Source organism: Perna viridis, chromosome 12 (assembly GCF_037379345.1).
Source record: "Perna viridis isolate PV_CMFRI_1.1 ecotype Kerala chromosome 12, ASM3737934v1, whole genome shotgun sequence".
NCBI classification, from domain to species: Eukaryota; Metazoa; Mollusca; class Bivalvia; order Mytilida; family Mytilidae; genus Perna; species Perna viridis.
Window position 1 is genome coordinate 2,269,864 of NC_142456.1, and position 24,133 is coordinate 2,293,996.

At 35.1% G+C, this 24,133-nt stretch overlaps 2 protein-coding genes across 2 annotated transcripts; both read right to left on the reverse strand.

The window, feature by feature from the left end:
* Positions 1-1,596: 1,596 nt before the first annotated feature.
* Positions 1,597-8,807, reverse strand: LOC148600748 (ceramide-1-phosphate transfer protein-like). The gene is made up of 2 exons (XM_088555115.1): positions 8,578-8,807; positions 1,597-3,704 (listed from the first exon to the last, which is right to left on the reverse strand). Exons 1-2 carry the CDS (start codon positions 8,700-8,702, stop codon positions 3,188-3,190), a joined length of 642 nt encoding a protein of 213 aa, XP_088411241.1. The 5' UTR covers positions 8,703-8,807; the 3' UTR covers positions 1,597-3,187.
* Positions 8,808-11,412: 2,605 nt separating this feature from the next.
* On the reverse strand, positions 11,413-20,203 carry LOC148600749 (ceramide-1-phosphate transfer protein-like). Its single transcript, XM_088555116.1, has 3 exons — positions 20,135-20,203; positions 19,023-19,274; positions 11,413-13,960 (listed from the first exon to the last, which is right to left on the reverse strand). Exons 2-3 carry the CDS (start codon positions 19,145-19,147, stop codon positions 13,444-13,446), a joined length of 642 nt encoding a protein of 213 aa, XP_088411242.1. The 5' UTR covers positions 19,148-19,274; positions 20,135-20,203; the 3' UTR covers positions 11,413-13,443.
* Between the last annotated feature and the right edge of the window lie 3,930 nt (positions 20,204-24,133).

Here is a 24,133-nt window from a genome sequence, read left to right on the forward strand (position 1 = left end):
AATAGCAAAAAAATGACTTTGTCATTTATGAATATGGAAGATGGGATGGCATCTCCTATCCGTAACAACCCATCCACACCCCACACCCCCCAACACACACACACACAACTGAATGGAATTCAACGAAACGTATAGAGAATCTTTATTACAACATGTTCCCATTGATCACCTCCCATTTTAGATTTTAAATTTGGAAGTCAAAAGGTGCATGTTATCAATAGGACCGTAGGGTTATGGTCAATTTAGTGATTATGCTAACAGAGTTTCTTGTTTTATTTTGTCTGTATTTGAATTTGAGACAATTTTAAGTACAAAGGCAAAACAGTCCATATAGAAAAGAAGGACGAGAAAGAGTGTGCCAAGTCATGTAGGGAGGAGAAAGAGTGTGCCAAGTCATGTAAGGAGGAAAAAGAGTGTGCCAAGTTATGTAAGGAGGAGAAAGAGTGTGCCAAGCCATGTAAGGAGGAGTGTGCCAAGTAATGTAAGAAGGAGGAGAAAGAGTGTGCCAAGTCATGTAAGGAGGAGAAAGAGTGTGCCAAGTCATGTAAGGAGGAGAAAGATGGTTGTCCGGCATTATTTCTGTCAACCAAGAAAATGTGCTTCATCCCTAAAGTTTAACTGATGCAAAAAAAGGACATTGGTATAAATTTTGTGGAAGCCTTGTTTCTTTGGTTATTTTCTTGTTGATTATGAGATGTTTGTTTTATTCCCTATTTTACAAACAGCGTGGAACTGTTATAAACGTAAAGAAGTAGATTTGTAAATGCAAGTCTAAAATATTGTATATAATAAATAATGATATGTCAAATATCTTTAATTATGTATTTGAAATATAAAGTTCATTATAATGAAGCAGAATATGAGTTTCAAGTACTGTTTTCTGGTCGGACCCAGGATTTCAGTTGAGTAAGGCGAAAATAGAATGGAAGACCGAGGAAAGCAAGGAAATGGATTTTTGAGGGTAGAATTTATGCAAATTTTAGATTTTATGCCAAATGATTTCTTCCCAATATAGTGGGGGAATGAATCAGAGATTACTGTTACTTATTAGGTCTATATATTAAATGAAAGCTGTAGTTTCCGAACACAATGCATCATATACTCTTGCAAATGCAATATAAGATCTAATAAGACTTTAGGCCTAGTATTTTGTGGAAATGCCTACTTCCTATTCGGAAATATGACATCGATTCCTAGCATACAATTAATAAATGACGACATTAAAAACTACCCTTATATATAGTTTTTAAAAATTTCGTATGAAAATAAGTTTTCAATCAGACAACATACATAATTTTATTTGAATGCAAGCTTGGACAACAAAATATTTAGCCGGAAGTTGTAGCAATAAAGGAGGTTGTTTTTGTGTAATAATTTAATAACAGTGCTCTATTTTTTCCTGCATAATGTCTTGTGAAATACACCTGTTTTCAATAATTTGTCTGAGTTATCCAATTTACTTCATTTGCGTCTTAAGTTTCAGTGAAACATGCACAGCAATAAAACTTTGTTTCCAATGAAGACACATATTTTACAAGTGAATTATGAAATTTATAGAGTACTTTTGTTTGGGGGCTGATTTTAATACTTCCTGAACACACTGCAGTTAAAGTGTTTATTTGTAGTTGTATCATGACATTTAACAAAGTAGTTATAAATAACGTTTTAAAGTAGAATTCTTTATGTCCAAGGTCGGTAATAATGGCCCTCGGAAGATTGTAATAGTACGAGGCAATGCCGAGGGTCATTATGTTGGTTAATAAAACTTCGGCAGATGTATGCATAATGTAATCAACTTGTTAGTATCAGACAGGGGTGAGTCATGTGTGTCAAAAATTATTTTAATTCAAAAACAGTTATAGACCACAAAACGGGAAGTTCTATTTTGTCTTTTTATACAACAACGTACTTAAATAATGATTTTATGTACAAATATAGATTGTACATGAAATTGACACTTAGCAGTAGTTATCGTACTTGATTTTGTTGATACTGTACATTTTCTCCCATATACATGTACAATGACCCATAATTAGTGGTGTAGAATTAGTCGGCAGTATTGGAAACAGAGCAGAAATAGCATTGTGGGGTCATGTCTTATGACAAATTTTATAATTAGACTTTATGCAAAAAAGGTAGATCAGTAGGACCATTATAGTTAAATGACGTATGTTGTTCCAAAAGGCCTTTTTTTTCATCACTGCCTTTGTCATTGTTTGAATCATAAAATAACTTGGCATTACTTTCCAATATTCACACTGTCAACCAGAAAATGTAACAGAAAATCCAGATTTGTAAAATTCATAGTTAAACCAATTGGAAATTAAGTAGCACTCCAGTTAAGACTCATACAAAATGTGATTCATGGGTGAAAAGCCTACATATTTTTATCTTTGATATTTTGTTTAAATTGCCATAGTAAACAGAAATTAACATTCGGTTTTTCATATAACCCGTGTTCTTAGGAGATAAAAATTATGTAGAATGCACTGTAGATTTCAAAATTAAGGAAGATAACTCTCCAAATAACACTCAAATACAATGGATTTTCAGTGTTGATTATCTCTTAAGAGCAGACATATTGGAATGAATAATTACACATTTCATTATATAGACCCATAAGACAACTTAATTACAAAAACAAAAATATGTAGCCCTTTTTTTTTGGGGGGGGGGTGTATCACATTATTCAGACTTTGCATGCTTCTTACAAAGTCTGCTATTAAATCTTTAAAATACTTCAATCTAAACATACTAAAAATAAATTGGTCATTTTGTTATCATAATATATAAAAAGAATGATTGAGTGTACGTCAAAAAGACAATAACCCCTCCGGGCTGAAAACAGTCAGTTCAGGGCCACCCATGGGTGACAACGAGGTTAACCTCGTTGTGTTCGCAGAACGTACTAACCTTTTCACAATATTCAAGTTTAGTAAATCTATGAATCAACTGAAGCCATGTAAAATTAATCCTGAGGTGTAAATAAATACCATCTTTTTGACATATGACTATTGTAAACTGTTATCGCAGAGGTAATAAAAGGTCAACAAATAATCATAATACACGAAAAAAGCAGATGATCATGTTGGTACAAGAATAAAAAAAAAGACCACAACAATGAGTAAGGCATTGGTAAAACATCTTAAAATAGTTGATCAATTAAAGAAAATTAGACAGAATTTCATTAAGGTAGCCCATGTAAATTTTCTCTGGTATAAATAGCCTCAGTAATATCGAAGATGCGTTCCATTAAATCAGCGGTCTTGCCAATACACTCTAAAACGTCGTCATGATCAGCGTTTTGATCGGCAAGTTTTTCTGAAATTTTTTTTCTAGTTGGAAGAGTGAAGACAGCCGCGTGGACAGCTTTCCTAATAAGCCAAGGATGGTGCATGGCTAGAGTATCTTCGTAAGCTCTTTTAGTGATTCGAGACATTTTTTCATGCTCTTCTGTCACCTTTACATCACGCAGTAGTCGATAAATAAATTTTAATGAACGATGAAGCCGCAGAAGTGTTCTTGACCCCGATGCTTTTTTCTTGTTATTGGCTATTTTGTTAGCGACTTCATACTGGATCATCGTTTGAAAAGTTTCGTAATCAACTGCTACTTCGGATTTTCTGTATTCCCTCATAATGCCAACCTTTTCAACCACATCTGATGTTACAAAGTTAAAGACTGGCCCAAAGATTATATCAATCCTGAAAATGACAAAACAAATACATGAATCTATTTAACGCACATTGATTTATGACAAGCTTGCTCAATAACCTACCAAACATTTCGTTTTGGAACACGTGGTACTTTGAGTTTGTAAGTCTCGTTCTCAAATTATTTTTCATCTGGAAATTTCTACTGTTGATAGCATTCAACGTACAGACCGATTTGTAGTTAGATCGCTCCTTTCGGTACGTCAACATTGGGCTTTCTATTTTGATCGTTTGGTTGTTGTTGATTTTTTGTTTTTTGTTTTTTGTTTTTTTGTTTTGTTTTGTTTTTTGTTTTTTGTTTTTGTTATATTTTGTATTGTTTGACAAGTACATGGAGCTGTAGCTAGGACACTCATACAATTCATAAAAGCAAAATCTGAATTCGAGTTTGTCCATCCAACAAATACGACACATAAAGAAATCACTATATGATGCATCAAACATACAGTTATTGCTAAAATTAGATATAAGTGTTTACATCAGGCTTACAACTTAGAAATGCTTGTAGAATGGACTCTTTTGAACAGTTTCTGTATTTTTACTATTATCAATTGAGATACCTCACTGATAAAACCACCGAACTAAAATGTTAATGAATACCCTGCTTCTGCATTTTTTAAAAACTCATTGCATTAGATATCGGAAGAATATACCGAAGCGTCAACAGTGGGATAATTCAAATAAGTCAATAAACATGGCCTAATCGTGAACACAGGAAATAAAGATGATATAATCCACAATGTAGTGATCCGAATAAATAAATTACATATTAACACTGAAGAAAAGGAGAACAAAAGGTCACATAAAGTGTAAAGCACTTGCAGCATGAATTCCCACAAACTTGAAACGAAAGTGACATCAGGTCCTCCGAAATGGTAAGTGTGGTTCACTTTACGTAAAAGGCAAACGAGGAAAAAATCCCAACATCAGAAATCGCCTCGAAGCTAGGTAAACCATAGACAGTACAATACCGATGTACGAGTGTTTCATATGATGGTATGGCTTAAAATATGGAATCTGAGCTCTACGGGTTCAACTGATCTGACAAGATCGCCTAATGCATTGCTTGAGTGTTGTCCGCTTGAATGACTAAGATCATGATTAGTCTTGTATCTATCACCAAAACAAAATTAAACTAATAAAAACTAAAACTACTTCATAAATCCAACATCTTCCAGCTCGCTCTGCTGCAGCTGGCTACGTATCTCACTTACTACACGACAAAAACATGTCCACTAAAAGTAAATGCAGAAACCACAACTTTGTCCAAAGCATGGCGCCAAAATATAATTCTTAAATACCTCTCTGTCTAAGAATCATGCAAAATGTGTACACGGATCGGCACATCAATAAAATACGCAGAGATTTTATTGCATTATCCAAGTATTTAAACTTCATATTCTTCAGAAATAACCATCAAAGTGTTTGTAAACTGCCTTTCTAATGTATTGATAGGTCAAAGCTCACCAAATAATATAACCAAACGGTTGAATAGGCTCATTCGTGAGGGATATAGTCATGATACTGCTGTCAAATCGTTAAGGACAGCATTTTTTGGTATTAATATTGATTTACTCATAGGGTCTAAACATAGAAATTAAAACATTGAATTCTAAAGCAGTTTTTAGCATGACATGTGGGTTGTGTCCTTATTGTACAAATATACGATTTATGATGTACCGTGATTCATAACCCCGCATGGGAAGAAGTGGGATTGATTTTACATACGATGGGGACATAACGTTTTGTAGATTTAAACGTCTGGAGTTGGTATGTAAGCTAACTGCGATAGTAGTCTTTAGTTTGTACATTTGTGTAATTTATATTCAGTTTCTTTGTTTCCGTTGTAACATGGGATTCATACCTTTTTGAACTGATTTGTAGGTGTGTTTATTGTGTTCCACACTAGCCCGGTTTTAAAGGGGGAGAGTTGTGATGACGCCAAAGTACCGTAACCCTGCTGCATTTGTTTGTGTCTGTCACAAGTGAGGAATTTCTGGCCTCTGTATGTCTTGTTTCGTTTTCATCTTCAGTTTATCTTCATGTTTCTTGAGTATATATGGGCAATTGTTTCGCTATGCCTGTGTATAATGTTGTTTTGGGACCAGCTGCAGCCCACTCTGTGGTATGAGGGTTTCCTCGTCGTTTATTGAAGATCAATGGGTGGCCTTGAGCTGACATTTACATTCTGGTGGGTTTGTTGCCTCTTTGGCATATTGACCATATCCATTCGTGATATTTTTTATACTTTTTTTTATATAACTATCCTCTCAGGGCCCTTATATTTTGCTGTCTTATAAATATTTGCTGTTTCACATTAAATAAAAAATAACTAATATAATTCATAATGGTTCTATTCTTATTGTTGAGCTAAATCATCCACACATTCGCGAACAGATTCAGTCGCTTTTTAATGTGATCCAATTTCATCCTTTGCCAGTGGGAAATGTCTTGATTTGAGATTATCATGCCCGGTTACTTGACTCTTAACTGTTTTCAGACCCACTACGTATATTTGTGCTTGCTTATATACATAAATATACTCTGCATAGCAGAAGTTAAGGTATGAGGACTCCTTACTTAAATTTTAAATATAGCTGCAGCCTGCTCTGTTATGTGAGGGTTTCTTTGTCGTTTATTGGAGACCAATGGATGACCTGAGCTGACATTCCGGCAGGAGTTGTTGTTTCTTTGACATATCCACCATACCCATTCTCGTTACAAATTTAGTTAATATGCACAATGGAAAATTTTCCCGTAGGTTTTCCCTATATAATCGTAAAACAATATCTATGTCACAGATTTAAATAACTTTTCAGTTGTTTTCTAGATGTATTGAATATATTTAGTCATGTGCATGATCCCTGGATAGTTTCGCTAAAATTCTTATAATTTCATCCCATATGTTTCTCTTATTCTATTTTCATTTCATAACAAGGCAATACATTATGTACTTAGTGCTCAATAAAAGTAGTCGACTTAATAACTCGAAGATATTGTTTGTCAACTATTGATACATTACGTATAAAGCCGAAAATCAATTGAAATTAGCGTATTTTAATGACATGCACGGACAATCGTATCACATTTTGTAAAAAAAGTAATATTAGTATAATAACAATTGTAAATACCAGTCAAGCGTTTTTATTACAAAAAGTAAATATTATTAACCATTAGCAAAAACCTTGGTTGTGTAATGTTTTTAACCACTAGCAGAGAGCCTCCGTTGTGTAATGTTATTAACCACTAGCAGAAAATTTTGGTCTTGTAATGATATTAACCACCAGCAGAGAGCATTGGTCGTGTGATGTTTTTAACATCTAGCAGAGAGTCTTGGTCGTGTGATGTTATTAACCAGTAGCAGGGAGTCTTTGTAGTGTTATTAACCACTACCAGAGATATCGAGCATTGGTGGTGTAATGTTATTAACCACTACCAGAGGTATCGAGCCATGGTGGTGTAATGTTATTAACCACTACCAGAGGTATCGAGCCTTGGTGGTGTAATGTTATTAACCACTACCACAGATATCGAGCCTTGGTGGTGTAATGTTATTTAAAAATAGCGACGAAAGACAGACATGCAAAACCTGATTGTTATGATTTAATTTGAAAAAAAAAGAATGACAATGGAACATTCAGTATAATAAAATAAATACCACATTGCTTAGAGGACTATAGAGGGTTTGGTGTATCCATCAGCACCATGAGAACTGATTTATTCAACGGGTCATAGTTTTCCTTCCCTCGTTTGTCTACCCCGGACTTGACTTTTTATGAGCAACTCGGCGGGTGTTTCTAGAAAAGCAGAGGACGCTTACTCTACCGGTGCACCTAGTCCATGCTCCCAGTTTTTTAGTGGAGTCCGAGTTGCTCATTTACTTTTGTTACTTTGTATGTATGATTTTAGTAACTTCATGTTCTTTGTTATGTATGTCTCTTTTCCATGTCTGGTCTTTGTCCCTGGATTACATTCTTTTGATTACCGCTATAACCTTGGTTCCCTTGATTACTCTTGAAAATTCTCGGGTACGCCTCTGGATGACGACGATTTTCTTGTGGTAACAAACTGCTCAAATAGTAGTGGTGGCAAAGGGAACAGAAAGTTGGTTTCATTTCACGAATATTTTTGACTTTGATTATAAAAGTATTTCAGATATTATCGTGTTCGGAGACGTATTTCCGCATTATCTATTATCACTACAGAACTTCTATTGTCGTGATCATGAACTCGTGGATCGTTACGGTGTATCGATCTTCATCATAAGAACCGATTTGTTTCCCTTTCCTCTTTCGTCTACCCTGGGCTTGACTTTTCATGAACAGCTCGGCAGTGTTTCTAGAAAAGCAGAGGACGCTTACCCCACCGATGCACCTGGTCCATGCTCCCAGTTTTCCGTTGAGTCCGAGATGCTCATTTACTTTTGCTGCTTTGTACGTACTGTTTTGGTTATTTTATGTTCGTTTTCGTGTGTGTCTGTTTTCCAGTCTGTTCTTTGTCCCTGGATTACATTCTTTTGATATCCGCTAAAATCTTGGTTCCTTTAAATACTGTTTCAAAGGCATGTAAATTTGTACAGAGCCTTGAGTACAATATTAAAAGCAAAACATCTTTCTTTAAAAATATCGATAATACTTATATGTATTCTTAAAACAAATATATATTTTTAAATGAAAAAGGGTGTTCAGAAACGAAATAAAACACTTTCGAGATCCCATGAGTTAACAATTTCGGTAACTTCAAAGGAAAACTCCTAGTCCGAGACATACAAACCCATGTACAATAAAATTAGGTGTGGATTAAAGAAGATGTCACGACTAACATTTCAAAAACAATTTAAAGAATCACTTTCTGAATTATATACCTAGATAATTCTTCGAATGCATCCATGTAATCGTCCGTGTATATTGTATCATCTTTTGTCACGCATTTGTTGAACAATTTATACAATACTTCGAAATCAAAATGTTTATGGTGTTTCCGTGACATTTTTAGACAATGAATGTAGTGTCAAAAGTAATATTTTGTCCAGGCTGTCACAAAGTAAATAAATGCACAATGCTCAACATGGTGAATGGGGAAATAAAGTGAAGGAAATCACTACTTAAACTTCACTTTCCTGGCTTAGCTAGAATAAGGAAACGTTCTTCCTGACAAAACAACAACATACTAAAAATGGTGGTCTTTGTTGTTTTTAGTAATCTTTTTAAAAGTTTTTTTTTTACTTAACTTCATTGTCTAGGAAAAATTTCACCCTATATTCTTGCTCTAATTTGCATATATTTAACACTGTGTTATAAAGTGTGTGATGGTTACAAGATTGATTGTTCACCTCTAATCACATGTAATTTATACAATTTATATACCAGTAAATGTTCTTTATAATTTTATGACTTTCCCTAATGTGTGTGCATAAAGATTCAATACAAGTAGTTTAATGAGTGTTGAAATTATTCCCTTTCCAATTGGCCATTAGCAAATTAGGTCCGATTTTGTTTTTGTTTTTTTTCAGTCGGAATTGAGTTTGCTTTGACATCACGTGATACCCACGAAGTTTAACCATGGCAACGAAACCGATTGAGCTTACAGGCCATTGGTGTTCGGAATATTTTCAATCACGTACATACATTGAATCTTTGATATCTTTTAATAACTGGAAATAGCTTACCTGTACTTGTTGAACCAAGTAAATTGAATTACTAAACGTAGCACAAAGCGAGAAAATGTGACGGCTATCTTTTTTTAAAGGTAGTACTTGTTCCTTTTCTCTTCCGTCTACACTGTATGTATCATTTTATGATCACAGTTGATCTTTTACTGTTGTGCATGTATTAATGTTCCTCAAACGTAATGGGTGACACTTTGGTTTTTGTTCTAACTTTTATATTGTAACGTGTTTCCTAGGCTCCATACCAGGCCAATTACTGGGTAGTTTATGACTATCTTGATTAGAAATGTATGATTAGCTATGCCACCTTACTGTGATCTAACGCCATTAAAATGTGCCTCTGGGTGCCCTGCGCTCTAACGTGCGCCCTTCCAATGCGTCCCTAAGTAAGTGATGTGTAAGGATATGCCGCCTTCAATATTCGGTTATAACTCTAAGCGTTATTCAGGCTGTGCGATGATACCCAAATATAACAGTGCATCCTATCCTTCGAAACGTTGTATGCCTAATCAGATACAAATCACCTTTAATAGATATGAAAATTAGCTAACTACAATCACTATAACCAGCTTGCTTTGCTAACGTGTAACAATTGCTTTTATACTACATTTGGAAGAGTTCATCTAATCATTTGGGCGGTACCAAAAGTCATAATCATATGTACGTTTCATTCGATATATTTTACTATGCCAGGGTAAAGCTTATCACTTTGTATTATCTATAGTCAGTTTCCGCGTTTAGTTATCGTATCCTATCCGGGTGTGTCTTACATACCGGGTTTTAGTTTTAGAATCTCCACAGTAATGCGTAAACAAATCAAAACCGAAAGTAGCACAATTAACTTGAATATATAACTATTATGTGGTTGTATTTTCTATTTAAAAAAATGAATGTCTAATGTTCTGCATATATATATATACAACGTCTCAGAATGTGACGACTCTATTTGCTACACTGCTCCATCGGATCAAATTGATACCGGGAAGATATGTAACTTACTTACCATACATCGTGTACTAAGTTACAGCCCTAGATTAACCCTACGAGGAGGAATGACCCGGCCAGCGAAAGCTATATTTTTATATAGCCTAGCTGGCCGAGTGGTCTAGGGCGCTGGACTTTGTGCAGGCGGTGTTGCCATAGATGTCACAGCGGTACGAGTTCGAGTCCCGCGGAGGGAACGACCAAAAATTTGCATTGCAAATTTGACAGTTCTAACATCGTTGGGAATTTTTCAGACCTTTCTATATATATATATGAAGTCTGATCTCATGATAAATCTATGAATTAAAGAGGTTATTTATGCATAGAAAATACGCCTACCTTGATACAGTTAAAAGATGTAAACGGTGACAGTGGAGAAAAACTGCAATCAATCTCATCCCTTGAAATTTTCGTCACAATATCCGCGCCTCCCAAGAAAATGCGTTCTCGCATTTATGTATATTCAGCGGATCTATCTTGCCAACAAATAAAGGTGATAAACTTCGATACTATAGTCCCTATTTCAGACCCAAACTCTATCAACATGCAGTGCAGAGGTTAAGCATTCAGGAACTGATCTCTAAAACAAAGATTACCCATTAGCATACACAGCTCGAATCCTTGTTCATCTTTAAGCACTTGTAGAACCCAATGCTGCATACCGTTCCGGTTCCAACACAGCTTATATTTCTTGAACAGATTGGAAGCAACTTATACTCCTCCATACAAAATGTATCTAAATTTCAGGATCACTGAATGAGCCTACTCTTAATGTTTTCATTTATATTGCAACTGTATACGTAATTCCGCATGACTTTTTGACCAAATAACCATTCATCAAACTAAAACTAACACATTTAAAGAGTGCCACTGGAAAACAACAAAAATACCAAAAAAACCTGTTCTGAAAGAATGTGCGTTGAAACTGGCCACTTACGGACCACTTTAAAGAAAGAGCTGTTACTAAGGGATCTTTTACATACACAGGCCGTGACATTTCCCTGCACATGGGACTTCGGATTTAACGTCCCCATCTGACGTACAACAGAAATTTGCAGTATTTAATTTGGTAATATCTTTACAACTTCAGGCATACATGTTGGACTATACACAGTAGTGAACACAATACATTACGATTTAGGAATGAAGATAACAGTCACATGGTTAACTTTACACTGTTCCTACAGTAAATATCATAGGTAAACATTGCGTCAAAAGATACTTAGAGTCTTCGTAAATTGCAAATTCGTCCTATACTCTGTGTGGACCGTCCTGATAAGTTCTTGTCACCTTCCTGACTCGTCTGGCTAATTATAATTTCCAAGTTTTGCCACACTGTGGAAATTGTTCATCACAGTTGCACATGTCCTTACCATCTGGTAATTTTTGAATGACTGGAACACATTTCATCGCACCTGTTTCAAAATGTTTCACTTCCTTACTGTCTGCTCGATCTTGTTACAGGAATCTTCTTTGGTTGAAGACTTTTTGGAGCAACAAGGGGCTTTTTCATTTCGATTATTTTCTTTGGCGACAGCGAATTTTTCCTTCTGTTTTGTTTTGATTTTCTAACAGGAAAGGGCAAAGTCGGTTTCCTTATAACTCTTCATATTTGCAATCCCGTGTCGGTTGACGCAGATTTCGTCACTTTCGATGCCACCGCCTTGTCATTTTTCCTTGATCTGCAGTCCCGTCACCCGTTGCGGATTCTTTTCTTGGATCATCCTCGTATGAGCTTTCATCGGCATCAGAGTCTCCAACTCCTATAATTTTGTCCATTGATCTAGAATATTGTGTTTCCAAATCACTAGGGCTATCTTTCCCTTTCTCATCATCCTCAGATATTTTTGTTATTCTGATGAATTCTCTTGTTGTGACGGTTTTGGTTACTAGGCTTGTACGTCGCGAAGATACATTCTTGACACCTGAACTTTTTGAATCCCTTTTCCTTCGCACAAATGGGCGTATGTTTGCCCCATTCATCCTCATTCGGAAATACTTTATTGCAAAATGCGCATCTCGGTTCATCCTCCTCCACTCGAAGCAGTTTAGAGTCATTTTGACTTTGCTTAACTTGGCGTGGTCTTACTTGGTGCCATCCTGTAACAGCAAAGAAAAACATTTTGTTGTCCACCTCAACTAGATCGAATAAAGGTCACAAAAAAGAGTTTGATCCATAGTTGACGTTAACAGTTTCAAATGAATTTAGTCCTTTAAGTGAAATCATATTATTAATTCCCCACCAGTTTTTTTTTATTTGATTATGTTCAAGGTTGGATTTTGGAGCAGGAACGTAAGTTATGCACTTCTGATTGTCAGAAAGATATTTGGAAATCTCGAAATCTTTAGTTCTTGTTATACATGTCTTTTCTGTACAAGAATGGTATTTATGCTAACTCTGCTAAATTCTGTTATACCTGCATCTTGTTCAACAGTAGCAAATATATGGTTTGCTGATAGTGAATTCAGTAAAATGATTTCAAGACAGATTTAAAAACTTCTGATCATTAAAAATTATATTACATTAATGTTTGCTTCTTTTTGAACAATAAGATTCATTTGATATCGGTTAAAGAATTGTCTTCCCTTTTTTATTAGTATTAAAGTATTTGCTTAGAAAATTACTATTTTTTACCATTTTTAATTGTCTGTAACGAAATAAACCTTTACAATTAGAAACAACCTTTGTCAATCTAAGTAAAACTAAATGTTTAATTACCCACATGGCACATGTAAGATCGGGTAGTTTAATCAGATCGTCTGAAATCAATATTTAGAAATGAAATTACAATATTAACCTCCTAGTGATCGCAGAATTTACTAATCAACAAGTTAAAACGTTTGTGAAACAATAAGTCAAATCTGACCATGTGAAATTAGTCCTGAGATGTAAATAAAAACGGTCCAATGAAAACTGTAATCGTAGAGGTCATAAAAGCTGAAAAACTAATCATAATGCAGAAAAAAAACATTATGATCATGTTTGTACAAGAATAAAACACGATCATATCAATGAATAAGGCAATGGTAAAACATTTAAAATAGTTAAAACAATTTCAGAACTAAGACAGAATTTCATTAAGGTAGCCCATGTAAATTTTCTCTGGTATAAATAGCCTCTGTAATATTGAAGATGCGTTCCATCAAATCAGCGGTTTTGCCAATATACTCTAACACCTCGTCATGGTCAGCGTTTGGATTGCCAAGTTTTTTTGAAATTTTTTTTCTAGTTGGAAGAGTGAAGACAGCCGCATGGACAGCTTTCCTAATAAGCCAAGGATGGTGCATGGCCATATTATCTTCGTAAGCCCTTTTAGTGATTCGAGACATTTTTTCATGCCCCCCTGCCACCAGTCCCTCACGCAGTAACGGATAAAGAAATTTTAATGAACGATGAAGCCGCAGAAGTGTTCTTGACCCCGATGCCTTTTTCTTGTTATTGGCTATTTTGTTAGCGACTTCATACTGGATCATCGTTTGAAAAGTTTCGTAATCAACTGCTACTTCGGATTTTCTGTATTCCCTCATAATGCCAACCTTTTCAACCACATCTGATCTTACAAAGTTAAAGACTGGTCCAAAGACTATATTAATTCTGAAAATGACAAAACAAATACATGAAACAGAACACCTATTTAACGCACAATGATTTATGACAAGCACATCAATAACCTACCAAACATATAGAACAAGTGGTACTTTGAGTTTGTAAGTTTCGTTCTCAAATTATTTTTATCTGGAATTTCTACTGCTGAAAGCATTCAAAATTACAGACCGGTATGTAATTATTTCGCTTTTTTCGGTACATCAACATAGTGTATGTTTGTTTGTTTATTATATTTTTGTATTGTTTGGCAATACATGGAGCTGTACGTAGGACACTCATACAATTCCTAAAGGCAAAATTTTAATTCGAGTTTGTCCATCCTACAAATACGACACATAAAGAAATCACTATATAATGCAGCAAACATACAGTTATTGCTAAAATTAGATGTTAGTGTTTACATCAGGCTTACAACTTAGAAATGCTTGTAGAATGGACTCTTTTGAACAGTTTCTGTATTTTTACTATTATCAATTGAGATACCTCACTGATAAAACCAACGAACTAGAATGTTAATGAATACACTGCTTCTGCGTTTTTTTAAAACTCATTGCATTAGATATCGGAAGAATATACCGAAGCGTCAACAGTGGGATAATTCAAATAAGTCAATAAACATGGCCTAATCGTGAACACAGGAAATAAAGATGATATAATCCACAATGTAGTGATCCGAATAAATAATAAATAAATTACATATAAAAACTGAAGAAAAGGAGAACAAAAAGTCACATAAAGTGTAAAGCACTTGCAGCATGAATTCCCACAAACTTGAAACGTAAGTGACATCAGATGCTCCGAAAGGATAAGTGTGGGTCAATTTACGTAAAAAGCAAACGAGGAAGAAATCCCAACATCAGAAATCGCCTCGAATCCAGGTAAACCATAGACATTACAATACCGATGTACAAATGTTTTATTTGATTGCATGGCTTAAAAGGCAGTTTGCACAAATATGAAATCTGAGGTCTACGGGTTCAACTCATCTGACAAGATCGCCTAATTCATTGCTTGAGTGTTGTCCGCTGGCTTCGCATCTCACTTACTACGCGACAAAAACATGTACACTAAAAGTAAATGCAGAAACCACAACTTTATCCAAAGCATGGCGCCAAAATATAATTCTTAAATACCTCTCTGTCTAAGAATCATGCAAAATGTGTACACGGATCGGCACATCAATAAAATACGCAGAGATTTTATTGCATTATCCAAGTATTTAAACTTCATATTCTTCAGAAATAACCATCAAAGTGTTTGTAAACTGCATTTCTAATGTATTGATAGGTCAAAGCTAACCCAATAATATAACCAAACGGTTGAATAGGCTCATTCGTGAGGGATATAGTTATGACACTGCTGTCAAATCGTTAAGGACAGCATTTTTTGGTATTAATATTGATTTACTCATAGGGTCTAAACATAGAAATTAAAACATTGTATTCTAAAGCAGTTTTTAGCATGGCATGTGGGTTGTGTCCTTATTGTAAAAATATACGACTTATGATGTACCGTGATTCATAACCCCGCATGGGAAGAAGTGGGATTGATTTTACATACGATGGGGACATAACTTTTTGTAGATTTAAACGTCTGGAGTTGGTATGTAAGTTAACTGCGATAGTAGTCCTTAGTTTATACATATGTGTAATTTATATTCAGTTTCTTTGTTTCCGTTGTAACACGGGATTCATACCTTTTTGAACTGATTTGTAGGTGTGTTTATTGTGTTCCACACTAGCCCAGTTTTAAAGGGGGAGAGTTGTGATGACGCCAAAGTACCGTAACCCTGCTGCATTTGTTTGTGTCTGTCCCAAGTGAGGAATTTCTGGCCTCTGTATGTCTTGTTGTTTCGTTTTCACCTTCAGTTTATCTTCATGTTTTTTTAGTATATATGGGCAAATCTTTCGCTATGCCTGTGTATAGCTGCAGCCCACTCCACTCTGTGGTATGAGGGTTTCCTCGTCGTTTATTGAAGATCAATGGGTGGCCTTGAGCTGACATTTACATTCCGGTGGGTTTGTTGTCTCTATAACATATTCACCGTACTCATTTTTGTTATATTTATACTTTTTTTATATAATTATCCTCTCAGGGCCCTTATATTTTGCTGTTTTTTAAATATTCGCAACTGTACATTAAATAAACAATAACTAATATAATTCATAATGGCGAAAACCTGGTTACATTTTCTATTTTTATTGTTGAACTAAATCATCCACACATTAGCGAACAGATTCAGTCGCTGTTTAATGTCTTCCCATTTTACCCTTTGCCAGCGGGAAATGTCTTGATTTGAGATTATCATGCCCGGTTACTTGACTCTTAACTGTTTTTCAGACCCACTACGTATATTTCTGCTTGGTTATATATATAAATGTACTCTGCATAGCAGAATTCAAGGTATGAGGACTCCTTACTCAAATGTTATATATAGCTGTAGCCTGCTCTGTTGTGTGAGGGTTTCCTTGTCGTTCATTGAAGACCAATGTGTGGCCTTGGGCTGACATTCCGGCGGGTGTTGTTGTTCCTTTGACATATACACCATACATATTCTCGTTACAAATTTAGTTATATGTACAATGGAAACTTTTCCCGCACTTTTTCCTTATATAATCAGTTAAAAAATATCTATGTCACAGATTTAAATAACTTTTTGAACAGTTGTTTTCTAGATGTATTGAATATATTTAGTCATGTGCATGATCCCTGGAAAGTGTCGTTAAAATTCTTAAAATATCAACCCATTGTTTCTTTTATTCAAATTTTATTTCATAAAAAGGCAATACTAAGTGCTCAATAAAAGAAGTCGGCTTGATAGCTCGAAGATATTGTTAATAATATATTAATGATATGCACGGAGTATCAGCAATTCTTTTCACATTTTGTTAAACAAAAGTATTATTAGTATAAGAACATTTAAATTTTGCAGATACCAGACAAGCGTTTTTATCACAAGAAAGTAAATATAGTTAATCACAAGCAGAAGCCCTGGGATGTGTAATGTTATTAACCACTAGCAGAGAGCCCTTGTTGTGTAATGTTATTAACCACTAGCAGAGAACCTTTGTGTTGTAATGGTATTAACCAGTAGGAGAAAACCCTTCGTCGTGTAATATTACCAACCGCTTAAATGAAGCAGAAAACTTAGGTTGTGTAATGTCATTCACCACGAGCAGAGTGCCTTGACCATGTAATGTTATTAACCACTAGCAGAGAACCTTGGTCGTGTAATGTTATTAACCACCAGCAGAAAGACTTGGTTGTGAATTGGTATTAACCGTTATCAGACAGCCTAGGTCGGGTAATGTTATTCACTACTAGCAGAAAGTGTTGGTCGTGTAATGGTATTAACCATTAACAGAGAGCCTCGGTTGTGTAATTTTATTAACCACTAGCAGAGATATCGAGCATCGGTCGTGTAATGTTATTAACAACTAGCAGAGAGCCATGGTCGTATAATGTTATTAACCACTAGCAAGGATGTCGAGCCTTGGTCGTGTAATGTTATTAACCACTAGCAAGGATGTCGAGCCTTGGTCTTGTAATGCTATTAACCACTTGCAAAGATGTCGAGCCTTGGTTGTGTAATGTTATTAACCACTAGCAAAGATGTCGAGCCTTGGTTGTGAGCCTTGGTTGTGTAATGTTATTAACCATTTGCAAAGATGTCGAGCCTTGGTCGTGTAATGTTATTTTCTTATTTTAAAGGATATTCGTATTGATAGACGACTTTCACGTCTGAGATCAATAGATGCCTGTGTTTGTAGATATAGTACCAAATCTACTATGAAACTGTACCCAAACATTTCTGTTATCAAGTTAAAAAGTGATTGCTCATCAAGAAAGAAATAATAGAATTATGTCATTGTTATTTAATTTTCTTACACTGAATTCTTGACTTTTTTTGTTTTTGTTTTTGTTTTATTTTGTTTTGTTTTGTTGAATTTTTAAAAAAAAAAGTTTTTTGGTCAATTCTGTCCAGTAAAGACCTACTGTAACAGTCGAATAATGTAAGCATATACAAGAAAACTTTAAATACATAAATGCAAACTTGAAAGAAAATAAGAAAAATATTAATGAAAAAAATAGCGACGAAAGATAGACATGCAAAACTGATTGTTATGACTTAATTTGAAACAAAAGAATGACAATGGAACATTCAGTATAATAAAATAAATACCACATAGCTTAGAGGACTATAGAGGATTTGTTACCCTTGAAAATACATTGTCATTCTCGGGTACGCCTCTGGATGACGACGATTTTCTTGTGGTAACAAACTGCTCAAATAGTAGTGGTGGCAAAGGGAACAGAAAGTTGGTTTCATTTCAAGAATATTTTGAACTTTGATTATAAAAGTATTTCAGATATTATCGTGCTCGGAGACGTATTTCCGCATTATCTATCATCACTACAGAACTTTTATTGTCGTGATCATGAACTCGTGGATCGTTACGGTGTATCGATCTTCATCATAAGAACCGATTTGTTCAACGTTTCATAGTTTCCTTTTCCTCTTTCGACAACCCTGGGCTTGACTTTTCATGAACAGCTCGGCAGTGTTTCTAGAAAAGCAGAGGACGCTTACCCCACCGGTGCACCTGGTCCATGCTCCCAGTTTTCCGTTGAGTCCGAGATGCTCGTTTACTTTTGCTGCTTTGTACGTACCATTTTGGTTATTTTATGTTCGTTTTCGTGTGTGTCTGTTTTCCAGGCTGGTCTTTGTCCCTTGATTACATTCTTTTGATATCCGCTAGAATCTTGGTTCCTTTGAATACAGTTTCAAAGGCATGTAAATTTGTACAGAGCCTTGAGTACAGTACTAAAAACAAAACCAAATATATATTTTTAAATGAAAAAGGGTGTTCAGAAACGAAATAAAACAGTTTCGAGATCCCATGAGTTAACAATTCCGGTAACTTCAAAGGAAAACTTCTAGTCCGAGACATACAAAACCCATGTACAATAAAATTAGGTGCAGATTAAAGAATATGTCATGACTAACATTTCAAAAACAATATAAGGAATCACTTTCTAAATTATATACCTAGATAATTCTTCGAATGCATCCATGTAATCGTCCGTGTATATTGTATCATCTTCTTTCACGCATTTGTTGAATAAGTTATATAATCTTTCGAAATCAAAATATTTATGGTGTTCCTGTGACATTTTTAGACAATGAATGTAGTCTCAAAAGTAATATTTTGTCCAGGCTGTCACAAAGTAAATGAATGCACAATCCTCAGCATGGTGAAGGGGAAATCACTACTTAAACTTCACTTTCCTGGCTAATTACCTAGAAATAAAAACGTTCTTCCTGTCATAAAAACAACATACCTAAAATGGTGGTCTTTGTTGTTTTCAGTGAACTTCTTAAAAGTTTTTTTTTACTTAACTGCATTGTCTAGGAAAAATGTCACCCTAAATTCTTGCTCTAATTTGCATAAATTTAACGCTGTGTTATAAAGTGTGTGTTGGTTACAAGATTGATTGTTCACCTCTAATCATATGTAATTTTATGTGCTTATTGACTGGGTATGAGGGAAATAGCAAGTTTATTGTTCCCCAAGACTGTCACTATTGACCGAGGCGTAGACGAGGGCAGTACTCACAGTCGAGGGGAACAGAACAATAAACTTGCTATTTCCTTCATACCCAGTCTATAAGTATTTTATTATACCGAACACATCAGATTTGTAATACATTTACTCCATATCCCTCCATTGTTCATAGTTGAATTATCATCTCAAAATGATAACCCAGAAAACGTTTTTTTTTTACAATATCTTCAATTTGAATGTCACTGATATTTTCCCCTCATCACCTCAAAATGTTCAAAACCCAGAAAACCATGCATCTTTTGGCAATATTTTAATCTGAATGTTGTCTCATTGACCTTTTCACCAGTAATTCATAGGAGTTTGAACTTGCAGAAAGTAGATTTCAACATCAATTACATGGTGTCTGTAAGATAAAGAGCGGCAACAATGCACACATTTGAATATTGTCTCGCAAACACTCAATTTCATCTGTATTAAAGTGCAAGACTTGTTGAAGAGGGCGCCAGTATGCAGTATTGAGTAAAATAAAAACAATAAACGGTTAACAATATTATTGAATAACCTTATGGAATAACAATAAGTTAAGGAGGCAAACCTTGCCATTTGTGATTCAGCAGACAAAACGAGCAGACGTGATAATTTCGGGGTTTTCATTAAGAGAGGGTGAAGTCCGAGCGTTCCGAATAAATATGCAACTTTTGTCCAATACGGTGACGGAACTAAAATTCCGCGAAAGCGGTTGACATTGCCGGTCAATAGTCTGAAAACTATGGACTGCTCAATAGTCAAACACTGAAAAAGGAGAAAAATAGCAATTTTACTGTAGAAAATTTTGTATTGATGTTTATATACTGAGGTATAATAAATACAATTTATATACAAGTAAATGTTCTCCATAACTTTATAAGACTTTCCTTAATGTGTGTGCATAAAGATTTGGAACAAGTAGTTTAATTAGTGTTGAAATTATTCCCCTTTCTAACTGGCAATGTACCAATTAGAATCGATTTTGTTTTTCCTTTTCTCTTTCGTCTACTTGTAAACTTGTAAACTTTAATGATAACGCACAGACACATTATATGTGTAACATGACGTCAAACATATACACATATCATACATGGCAGAAAGAACAAACAAACAATGCACATATTCAGATAATTGACTAATTTTTCTTATAAAATGAGCTAGTTTTTTGTAAACATCATTATGACAGTAGGTAAGCAATTTTGTAAATTTATCCACTTTTAGGTACTATATATAATAGTACAATGTACGTGTCATTTTATGAGCAACTCAGTGAGTGTTTCTAGAAAGCAGAGGACGTACGTTTATCCCACCGGTACACCAGGTCCATGCTCCAATTTTTTTTTAGAGGAGTCCGGCTTGCTCATTTAATTCTGTTTCTTTGTGCATGTTATTTCATATTCTTTATTGTGTGTGTCTATATTCCCCTCGTTTAGTCTTCAATAATTGCTACATCGCCACTGGAAGCGACATCTCTTGTATGGAACGTCTAGAAACTAAACGTATAGAAAGTTGATCGTCTTATAGTTGTTTTTCACCGTTCAACATTCCCTAAAATGACATTAGGTTTGTGACTTTGCCTATTTGACGATGTACAATGCGTTCGCCAAAATATTTTTACGTCGAATAACAAAATATGAATGACTGTCTTTTTCACATGCATGTTGATTACGTGTATGAAATACGTCGATCATTAAAGTTTGACTATTACTTCATTGAAACGCATTGACAAATAAATAACAGGATGAAGGTGAAACCTTTTAACGCTCCCGAAGAAACTTTAATCAAAAGAGTAATCAAGAGAACCAAGATTCTAGTGGAAATCAAATGAATATTATCCAGGAACAAAGACCAGACATGGAAAACAGACAAACACAACAAAGAACATAAAGTAACTAAAATAATACAAGTAAATGAGCAACTCGGACTACTAAAAATTGGGTGCATGGACCAGGTGCACTGTTGGGGTAAGCGTCTTCTGTTTTTCTGGAAACACACACCGAGTTGCTTATAAAAGGTCAAGTCCGGGGTAGAGGAAAGAGGGAAGAGGGAAGAAAAACTATGACACGTTAAACAATTAAATCAGTTAAATTTTCATGGTGCAGATGGATACACCGTAATGATCCACGAGTTCATGATAACCACCATAAAACTTCTGTAGTGTCTTGTAGTGACGACTTAATTCAATCTCGTAGCAACATAATCCTGTTCCAGAAGCCTAAGTGTAAGAAGTCTAGTGCGATACAAAAAGTCCTGCGTAGTTACGGCAAGCTCTGGCATAATGCATGCGACGTGATATGAAAACTCCATACGCAGGTGTTGAAGGGACGTTGCCACATATGAAAGGAAAGTTGACAATTCTGAATGAAAAGTCATCACGTTTGTCGTTAAGTTTGGTCAATACTTTTCCTTTAACATCGATCTCTAAGTGTATATCAAGATATAAGGCTGACTTCCCGAGTTGCTCATAAAACGTCAAGTCCAGGGTAGACGAAAGAGTAAAGAAAAACTATGACACGTTGAACAAATCAGTTTTCATGGCTCAGATGGATACACCGTAACGATTCACGAATTCATGATGACAACCATAAACCTTTTGTGGTGATGGCAATCTTGTAGCAACATAACCCTGTTCCAGAAGCCTAAGTGTAAGAAGTCTAACGCGATACAAAAAGTCTGCTTAGTAACGGCAAGCTCTGGTACACAATGTATAACGTATGAGTTGTGATATGACAACTCCATACGCAGGTGTTGAAGGGATGTTGCCACAGATGAAAGGAAAGTTGACAATTCTGAATGAAAAGTCATCACGTTCGTCGTTAAGTTTGGTCAATACTTTTCCTTTAACATCGATCTCTAAGTGTATATCAAGATATAAGGCTGACTTCACGAGTTGCTCATAAAACGTCAAGTCCAGGGTAGACGAAAGAGGAAAGAAAAACTATGACACGTTGAACAAATCAGTTTTCATGGCTCAGATGGATACACCGTAACGATTCACGAATTCATGATGACAACCATAAACCTTTTGTGGTGATGGCATTCTTGTAGCAACATAACCCTGTTCCAGAAGCCTAAGTGTAAGAAGTCTAACGCGATACAAAAAGTCTGCTTAGTAACGGCAAACTCTGGTACACAATGTATAACGTATGAGTTGTGATATGACAACTCCATACGCAGGTGTTGAAGGGATGTTGCCACAGATGAAAGGAAAGTTGACAATTCTGAATGAAAAGTCATCACGTTTGTCGTTAAGTTTGGTCAATACTTTTCCTTTAACATCGATCTCTAAGTGTATATCAAGATATAAGGCTGACTTCCCGAGTTGCTCATAAAACGTCAAGTCCAGGGTAGACGAAAGAGGAAAGAAAAACTATGACACGTTGAACAAATCAGTTTTCATGGCTCAGATGGATACACCGTAACGATTCACGAATTCATGATGACAACCATAAACCTTTTGTGGTGATGGCAATCTTGTAGCAACATAACCCTGTTCCAGAAGCCTAAGTGTAAGAAGTCTAACGCGATACAAAAAGTCTGCTTAGTAACGGCAAGCTCTGGTACACAATGTATAACGTATGAGTTGTGATATGACAACTCCATACGCAGGTGTTGAAGGAATGTTGCCACAGATGAAAGGAAAGTTGACAATTCTGAATGAAAAGTCATCACGTTCGTCGTTAAGTTTGGTCAATACATTTTCTTTACCATCGATCTCTATGTGTAGATCAAGATATGAGGCTGACTTCACAGTATCTGTAGTGTCCTTTATCTCAAGTTATTTGGCAATACCAACTAGATGTACATTTCGGCATAGCGTAGAACCATACTCGTTATATTTTTTTTAATTTAAATAAATAATTAAACAAAACTTTAAATAAATAAAACAGTTCAACTCAGTTTGTTTCTCGTGAACTCCATTTACATGTATACTCGAAATCGCTTTTGTGAGGCGCCTTTATATTTTTACCACATCAAGTTTACTATTAATACTATTTTGTTAAATCACAAGTCTTTTTCTCCGATACTCAGGCTTTATGGTAGGTTTTATGGCAAACAAAAAGCTCTCAAGAGCCGGACTCGCTCGCCTTGTTTAATAGCTTTATAAAGTTGAATAAAACCTAAAAATGATCAAAAACCTTTGACCAAATTTGCAAAGATAATATTTGTCATGATACTGAACATTTATTATTAATCATCATAATGATTCTTATATGAACTGAATAATATGTTAATAGTGCAAACAATCATTTTAAAAAAATCAATCGACAGATTTTTTCACAAATTTGCACCAATTATAGATCTTAACATACTTTTACATATATGTTTTGCAATTTTACATTAATAATCAATCTGGTATTGATTTGTTAACAACAAGCAAAAACTGGGAAAATGGTCAAAATGACAATTTCAAGGGCCATAATTCCAAGAAGGGTCGACAGATTTTTCGGAAATTTGCACCAAAATAGATATTGAAATACTGAACATTTTATCAATTTAAATTTATCATCAATCTTCTTTTGTTGTCTGAATGATTGGCAAGAAGTGATAAAAATGGCACTTTCAG

Excerpts from the sequence above, each read along its gene's own strand:
- LOC148600748 (XM_088555115.1), bottom strand. The coding sequence starts at position 8,702 with ATGTCACGGAAACACCATAAACATTTTGATTTCGAAGTATTGTATAAA. Across the intron at positions 3,705-8,577 it reads GCATTCGAAGAATTATCTAG|GATTGATATAATCTTTGGGC; the intron begins GTATATAATTCA and ends TGTCATTTTCAG.
- LOC148600749 (XM_088555116.1), bottom strand. The coding sequence starts at position 19,147 with ATGTCACAGGAACACCATAAATATTTTGATTTCGAAAGATTATATAAC. Across the intron at positions 13,961-19,022 it reads GCATTCGAAGAATTATCTAG|AATTAATATAGTCTTTGGAC; the intron begins GTATATAATTTA and ends TGTCATTTTCAG.